The 8,510-nt window shown below is 35.0% G+C and overlaps 1 protein-coding gene across 1 annotated transcript in view; it reads right to left on the bottom strand.

The window, feature by feature from the left end:
• LOC110025258 (BTB/POZ domain-containing protein At3g44820) overlaps positions 1 to 8,510 on the bottom strand; it is an 18,684-nt gene extending 10,174 nt beyond the window's left edge. The window contains exons 1-2 of the mRNA XM_020725629.1: positions 7,978 to 8,510; positions 2,538 to 2,607 (exon numbers count right to left, since the gene is read on the bottom strand). Coding sequence (XP_020581288.1) covers positions 2,538 to 2,607; positions 7,978 to 8,048 — 141 coding nt within the window. The 5' untranslated portion in view covers positions 8,049 to 8,510. The remainder of the gene's footprint in view (positions 1 to 2,537; positions 2,608 to 7,977) is intronic.

Below are 8,510 nucleotides of genomic sequence, written 5' to 3' on the forward strand. Positions count from 1 at the left end.
TACACGACATAACCATGGAATTCTTCACTTCCCAAGCTCCATAAGCTGAGTCAGTCTTTGGTGGTTCACGAATCACAGCAGTGAGATGACTGAAATTTGCACGTCCTTTGATAAATAAGGACATAGATTGAGACCATTGGAGAAAGTTACAATCATTTATTTTATGGATTTGTAATCAAGAAATTCATGTTATTTTCATGTCCTGACTGCAGAGGAATGGAGGTTGGAATTGATTTTTCAATGAAATCAAGAACATCTTCTGATGAAGGCTCGATGCTGGGGGAGCCCGTCGTGACTCCGATTGAGCCAAACGAGATGTTAGGTTGTTGAGACTTCGTAAAGTTTCATTTGTTGGAAGAATATGGCAACTACAAGGGTTCCCGCTAGACCTGGCCGGTTGGAAGAAGATTCCATGAGGGGCTACGACAAACTTAGAAGGAGGCCGATAAGTTAGGTAGGGTCTTCGTGAGTTGGAAGGCGCCCAAGATGATCAGAATAGAGGTTTTGGATGGTCATCACAGGTTTAGAGGTGATCTAGCATCTGGGGAATTAAGGGCAACAAGATCTAAACGGCTCCAGCAAACCCTGAAGTAGATGAGACTGAAGCAGACCTAGCCAGCTGAGGAGAAGGGACGATGGAAAAATCTAGGCGGGTCTGACATACCTTGAAGCAAACGATCCTGAAGCAGGCCTAGCCAGCTGAGAAGAAGGGATGGTGGAAGCAGGGGCTCCAACAAATAGAAGGGATCTGGACAAGCCAGCCACCGATAAGGAGAGACTCGAAGACAACTAGGTTAGGAGCATGGCTCTGATATCATGTTTGAATAAAACCATTTGGCTCTTATTGATGCAAATAGGAGCATAAATACCCATTACATAATCTATTAGTAAGGAAAGAATTAAAAAGAGGATATAGTAGAAAAGAAAATGAATAATTAAGAATCTAAGCTAATAACACATAATAAACAAAAATTAATAAATACTGTAATAGTTAGGACCACAAATGCCCCATTAAGTTCTACTCGGACAAAATGCAACAATGGAAACCTAACAAATTGTCCAAAAACTGCCGGTAAACTTGTTATGCCATTAAAAGAGGAGTTATATCACAAACTCACCTCCAGGTCACAAATCAAGCATAGGTAAACACTTCCATGCTTTAACATGATTAAATATTTGAAGCTATTCAAGTAAATCTCTATTATTGTCCTTTAGCAGCATGCATCAAATTTTAACCCACCCAGTTTAAGTGTTTAATAAAAAATATATATTTTTCTCAAAGAGAAACTCCACCAAAATTTAAAATTAATTAGGATGTCAACTATTCTCATTCGAGTTATGCCTTAATCGTTCTGATTATTTTAAAGAAAGTCGATCAATTCTGACAATTGATACAAGTTACCTTCATCGTGTATAATGCTTCAGACAAATAGGTAAATGGAACTCATTCAATTGCTCAAGGACATGTATTGTTCATCATTGTGGAATACTCATATTCACTTGTCCATGACTTAGCAAGGAAATTAGATAGAGAGGGCAAATAGCTCATGTTATTGCCTTCAATAATACTACTTATCCAATGTGATAGTTTATCCTACATGGAAGAGAGTTCAAGTTCTGAAGCACTTAAGAGGGTAAGCCAAGTCTATTTTGATTCTCAATTCTTATTTTCTTCAAGATAAAAAATATTCTCTTTTTTGGATCGACATTAATAATCACTTAGATAACTTATTTTCATGAAGTTTCTTATGAGTAGACTCGTGGGCTCCCCCATTTATTGATAAAAAAACATCGCTAGTATCCCCATCATCATTTCCCCCATATCTACAAGAATCATACTAGAAGTTATGGGTCTGAAATGATCACCTTAAATGTTCATCTAACTAACCCGTCATAACTCGCAATGAACTATATGTATCGTCCAAATGCAAGTTGTCTTTTATCAGTTGTAGAGCTCAATAACATAGTATATTATGGTTGCCGTAAAAAAAACTATGTACAAGAGGAATCATTAAACCACAAAAAATCGAAGTGTGCTCTTGACTTGTTGCTCCCATTGACTTGTCAAAACTCCACAATCATTCATACCCTCAAATCATTCTAAAAAACAGAAGGAAGGTTGTTCCCATCCCATTTGAAGTTCCCGACCCATCTTTTTCACATCCGCCATCATACCGTGCCTAATTAGTATTAAAAGAGAGAGAAAGAGAGACGAACAAATAGCGGGAGCATAGTTATTGCAGTAGATTCCCTGAGGCATTTGGCAGATGGGATGAAAATTTAAAAACTCAAACACGTTACTCATGCCTCTGTTACGTGATTATTGATTTCACTATTGCATAAAATATCAATTCAATGTCCAATCCTTTCCTGTCATGCTAAATGGCAATGCAATGCAATCTACAAGCCTTTTAATGAGCAATTAATATACCAAATGAAATAGCCTGTAGTGATAAATGAACACAGATTGACTCTTCCTCATTTAATATAGAGAAAATATTAAAAATTTTGAGCAGTACCAACCGAGGCATACATACTTTGTGAAGATGAAAAAGTGTTCCCTCAACTTCAATAGTAATGTCACTTTGAAGACTAGTACTACAAAACCTGCAAGGCATAAGAAACCAAACAGATAATCATGAATTGAAATATGCTATCCAGGGTATATTAGAAATATCGCACAATGAATAGCATTAAACTCAAAGTTATATCCCATCGTTATGTTGTTATTTGATGGATTGATAGTGTCCAAAACTATGTTACATGAACAGCATAAACATTCATAAATTGCCAATATTTCCAAGTAGTATTGATTATCAAGAAAGCGTGAAGTATGAATGACAAAAGAAAAAACTTCTTTGTGTTTCAATATCAGTATCTGCTCATATAAGTCTCCCTCTATTGACAAGGAGCATGTCTACGTGTGAGCACATGTTCAAGTGATTCTCTAGTATCAATAATGACATTCGCTCACTCCTAAAATTAATATAATTAACCAAGCAGAAACACGACTCTGAAAACTACAATACTAAAAAAGCTACAATAGGTCAGACTAGAAATTTTCTTGGTAGATAGATGTGATAATGCCAACAAATCACTATTGTAATAAATTAAATAAAATAATTGACATATTTATTGTATTCTGGCCCTCTTGGGAACCAAGCAACTACAAATCTTAATGAAAGAAACACGCTTGTTATTAAAATAACAAGATTTCCACAAATAAACCAAGTCACCTGATGAAAATAAACAATCACGTGATTCTCTGGTTTCAACAATGGTATTAGCAACTCAGTATCAGAATGTTGATGATAAATTATTGCACAAAGAAGATGATGATTTATGTTATTTGCAAACTGGCAGAAAAACATAAGCAGCTGGAACAGCTACACATCCTTGCAATGGAACAACAATAATATCTTCTTATTCACCAGTTCAGATCTGTATTTTGACTTAATAGTACTTATGCTAAACCTTACAAAAAATTTCTAATCAGCTGCGTGTGTTCTCCGCAAAAAACTCTAATCAATTAAGACTTCATTTAGGACAGCTTTTTTACTATTTAAGTGACGTGGAGCTGGGGGAGAAAGCCCGATGAACTAGCCTCAGTCCAACTCTTACTGGATTGACCGGCCCTCTTAGAAGCGGGGTTTGCGATCATGTATGCTTTTCATGATTCCCTGCCTTCCTTGCCTTTCTTAGAGTCGGGAGTTGCCGCTCACGCCCGGTTGCCTTTCCCTAGTCGATTCCCACTTATTGGGAGTCGGGATTTGCTGCCCACTGCTTCCTTTTTTTTTCCTTTTTTGTTTCCCATCGGGTTGGAGTCTATTTATATGCATGTTTGCTGAGTATAGGGTAGATTATTGCGTGTCTTATTTTCATATTTCTATCAGGACAGAAGTCGGCATTTGTTTCCCCTTCAAGAGCTATATCCGAGGTTGCAATCAGCATTACGCACAATCCAGCATGATCATACCAAATATGTGGAAATCGACAAACATTTCATTAAGAAAAAAATTGAGTCTGGGGAGATTTGCATTCCATATGTGCCCTCCAGTGGCCAACTTGCAGACATCCTGACCAAGAATTTGTCTCGCCCTTTGTTTAATGACTTCAATTCCAAGTTGAACTTGAGGGAGAGTATTAGATAATAACGGCAATCCCTAGCCATTATTACTATTATTTGATCTTATTCCCTAATGATATATTTCCTATTTTGCTTTATTCTGTTTTATTTTCTTTCCAATTTATTATGTTTTTATTTCTTTCTTTTAGTATGCATATTGTAATTAGATTTAAATACCCCTCCTCCTAACAATTATATTTGTGTTGGTCTATTCCAAATGTTAACAAATAAAAATTTATTTAATAATTAAAACTTGGTTATCTATAAAACATTATGATCCTGAAATCCAGAAGTAAAAAAGAACTCAATACTTTGCAGGAAAAATTATATTATTTCATATGCACAAAATAATTCCATAATACAAAAGAATGTTGATAATAATTCCAAAAATGAATGTGTGAAGCAATTTTTTTGTAGAAAAAAGTAGACACATATCAGGATAGTTCAGTTGCGCAGGCACTCAAACCATAGATTCAGTTTTATTAAATAGCATCTAACAACAAAAAATTTGATTGAATAATTCTCATTATAATATTTTTCTCTCAATTATTTTCTCAAATTATAGTTACCACCAGTATTCCAGCAATTTACTTGGTGATTTTCAAAAATTTAATGGAAGTTGGAGCCTTCAACGATAGTCTACCCACATTTAACTGAAGTACAAGTAAAATAAAGTACTTAGCCCATTCTCCTTTGGTTGGAAAATCAAATGATTAATTGAGACTACTCCTAGTCGGACTCTAACAAAATGATAAGATGTTCTAGCTCCATGTTAAAATTTACTTGAAGTAATAATGTGTTAAGTATTTCTAACAAAAGTTTACGCGCTTTTATTATTAACAAGAGTTGCTCAGTAGGCATGTATATCAATTGGAACAACCTCCATCAAGCTCTAATAGTTGGTTAGATTGCACTGCCTATCCCATGTATCATCTTATAGATTCACTGAGAAGAGGGTACGTTTTTTATGTTTAGAAATCATGATCCCCTTTTCCGGAATTCAATGGGAATTCCTCTTGAAGATTGCATGCACTTTGTTTAGTTGAATGATTAAGGAAGCAAAGCTTGTATTAGAGCTCATCCTAGAAACAACAAGTAAATGAAGAAATGGCCAAAGACAAAAGGGGCAAGAAAGGGAGGTAGAGAGAGAGAGGCAAGGGTTGGCTGCTCCTGGGAGAAAGGGATGGGAGAACGCTTTAGTTACAAATTTCTTGTATTCATATCACCATTAGGATTGTCCATCACCAATCAAGTGGAACCAACAAAAGTAAAAAGAAATAAAGGTAATCCTCTTAATGGAACTACTCAGATTATCCCACATTGGATTTGACTCAAACATAAATTTTAATTTGCCCCATTTAGCAACTTGACTTGAAGATCAGAAAAAGTACACCTTTTAAAGTCCACCATCTTATCCTAATACAATTATTCTATGTTGTTTATTCAAACTCTCTCTCAGAATCACCTCACAATCTTTGTAAACAAATAAATTTAGTTCATTTGAAATAAAAATTAAATATGTTTGTAAATTGCTAATCCACTTCTAAAAATAATTAGATGTACTTTCTTAAAGTATGCATTCTTTATAGTAATACCATAGATTAGTACAATATCAGATATAGCTTATCCTATTGATTTGTATCTCCTACTTCACATCCCATCAAGAATTCTTTCATAGCCATCCCCATCTCTTCCTAAAAACTAATTCTTTCAAAATATCTTCTAAATCAATTAAAAGGGCATAAGCACAAACCACATAATATTCTGCCCAATAATCCTCTTTATAGCAACAATCCTACCACTAACCCTACAACTTTCCACCGTATCCTTCATATTACTATAAATATTTTTAGTGAAATAAAAACCTTTCCTAAAATCCTTAGGTCCACCCCTTTTCCATTAAAGTTCTTACCCAAAAACAATATTAATTTTCTTCTAATCACTATGTGCACAAATCATTTTGTCATAATATTCAAACACCTCCGATTCTAAGTTCTAACTATCAAATATAATCTTTATTTTAGACCTTGTAAGCCCTTAATTTTTACCACAGTAGATTAAACAGAAGTGCAGTACTTACGGGAGAGACTCAATACAACATTTACTTGTTTTTCACGGTAAGGGGATTAAGTTGTATCGCATTGCTTCCAAACGACTTTCTTGCAAATCCTTGCTTCCATTTCATGGCAAATGGGTTAAGTTGTAATTCATGTCTTTTAGATAACATCCTAATTAATTTGTGTAAAGTCATTATAATTGATCTACAGTAATATTTAGATCAATCGGCTTGTTTATATAAGGTGAGATACCCTTTAAAACAATGAACTTGGGTAAAATAAAAGTGAAAGATACAGCCTCAATTTAGTGATGTTATATTGTTAATGTTAGTATGAAATAAAATCATCAACCGTCTTATATAAATGGATGAGTTCTACATCAATGTTCCCCGGGGTAGTGAAGCCATGGAAGAGGTGCATGAGCTTGTCTTAAATATTTCTAGTAAAATCAAATTTGTAATTTATCAAATTAATAAAAAGAACAGTTGAGGAAAAGTACCATAAAACAAAATCATAAACTAAACTTGCCAATATAGATCACTATGTGAATAGGCTAGTTTACTTTTTTTGACAAACCTCGTTATTGGTTTAGGGATTGCTTTTCTTCTCCTTGCAAATGGCTCTTCATCAAAGCAGAAGAAATAAGTGTCAAACAAACTTGATGTTTGCAAACAACTTGTTCTTGACTTAATAACTAGCCCAAGTTTGTCTCATTTGATAGCAAAATATGTGGATCTTGAAAAATATTGTGTTGTGCATTAAATGAACGAAACACAAAAAATAACTAGCTTATTATGTTTGGCTACACAAACTTATTAAACCAAGGATCATATAGCATGCATTTTTTAAATTGAATACTAAATGGCTAAGCATGAACAAAAACAAGTCGATTACGTTCTAAATTAAATTCAAATAGCCCGCGCAATGTCAGAGTGTAGAGCATTCTTGTATTCACGTTGTGCAACCTATGACCACCACATGACATGTTTTTAGATTTGAATTCAAATACAAAACATGGCGTCACAACGTACATAACATTTAATTTTTTTAAAGGTAATCACCTGAAAAAACTTTGAATTCAAATACATTTGAACTATTACATCATGCATGTCATTACTTTTAAATTTGAATGACATAACTTAATATTGAATTTAAAAAGTAAAATTTTTATTAAGAATTTAATTATCGCATCAAACTTGTCATTACTTCTAAATTTGAATATAACTCACAATTTTGAATTTGAAAAATATACCTATCATTTAAGTTGTTTGTTCAATCTTTAATTACTTTAATTCATTTGCAGTACAATTAAGAATTTAACTTGGCTTCTTGTTTTGTTTTGATGTATTTTATGTCTCAAATTGACTTTCTGTTTTGTTCAACCAGACAATAAATAAGCCCTGCCCGAACAAAATTCAGCTTATTCTACTTAAAATCTGTATTTAATGAACTGAGAAGGACAAAGCACGACACTTTCATGCTCGGTCCAACTGCATAGCTTTGGTTTGCTTGAGACAAGCACAGCAAAGATACAGTTATAATCAAGTCATTTCTCTTCCATTTGCACAAACATGGTACTTATCCCATCTCTCCTGCTCAGGTATAACACAGAGCTAGTATAAATTTGCCCATTAAGTATTGATGCTCCAAGGAGAAATTTAATTTCTACAGCCCTCAACCATAAACATCAAGATATTAAGGCGGCAGGGCAAGCAAAACTTAACGATCAAACAAAGGTAAAGAAAACGAAAGCTGAAAGAAATTATTGAAGGATGATAAGAGGAAGGTCTGTACCAATCGTTGTCTCGACGATAAAAACGACTGGCCCTACCACCACTACCATCTGCCCCAGTTGCAGACGTCATACCAGTTCGGGACCGGAGACAAAACCAAACTCTCTAATATGCGATGAAAGAATTCGATCCTTCTGAAAGTTTTTGGAGATTCCTTCCACATATAGCCGCAGAAACACAAGTAGTCGAGATGTGAAACAAACAATTGCTGGGGCTTAGACTTTAGGCAACAATAAAGGAGAGAAAAAGAGGAAGAAGAGACGATCGCGACCTCCTGTTCCTCCTTTCCTCTCCGCTACGACGCAGGTCTGACCGACGTCTGACTTGAACTTCACAGAGACGAATAACATAAGATTTATAAGTATAGGAAAACGACAAGAGTGGAGCCTCCCGCCCTGCCGGCCATTGATGAAGGTTATAACAAAGGGGCGGCCGGCGGTCTTCTGCTCCGGAGCCTTTTGAACCTTTCATGATAGCGATTGGCTTGGATTTTAACTGGGCAGGGAAAATGGAACCGAGATGCTTAGCAGCGTC

Source organism: Phalaenopsis equestris, unplaced genomic scaffold (genome assembly GCF_001263595.1).
Source record: "Phalaenopsis equestris unplaced genomic scaffold, ASM126359v1 Scaffold000297, whole genome shotgun sequence".
In the NCBI taxonomy this organism is placed as follows: domain Eukaryota; kingdom Viridiplantae; phylum Streptophyta; class Magnoliopsida; order Asparagales; family Orchidaceae; genus Phalaenopsis; species Phalaenopsis equestris.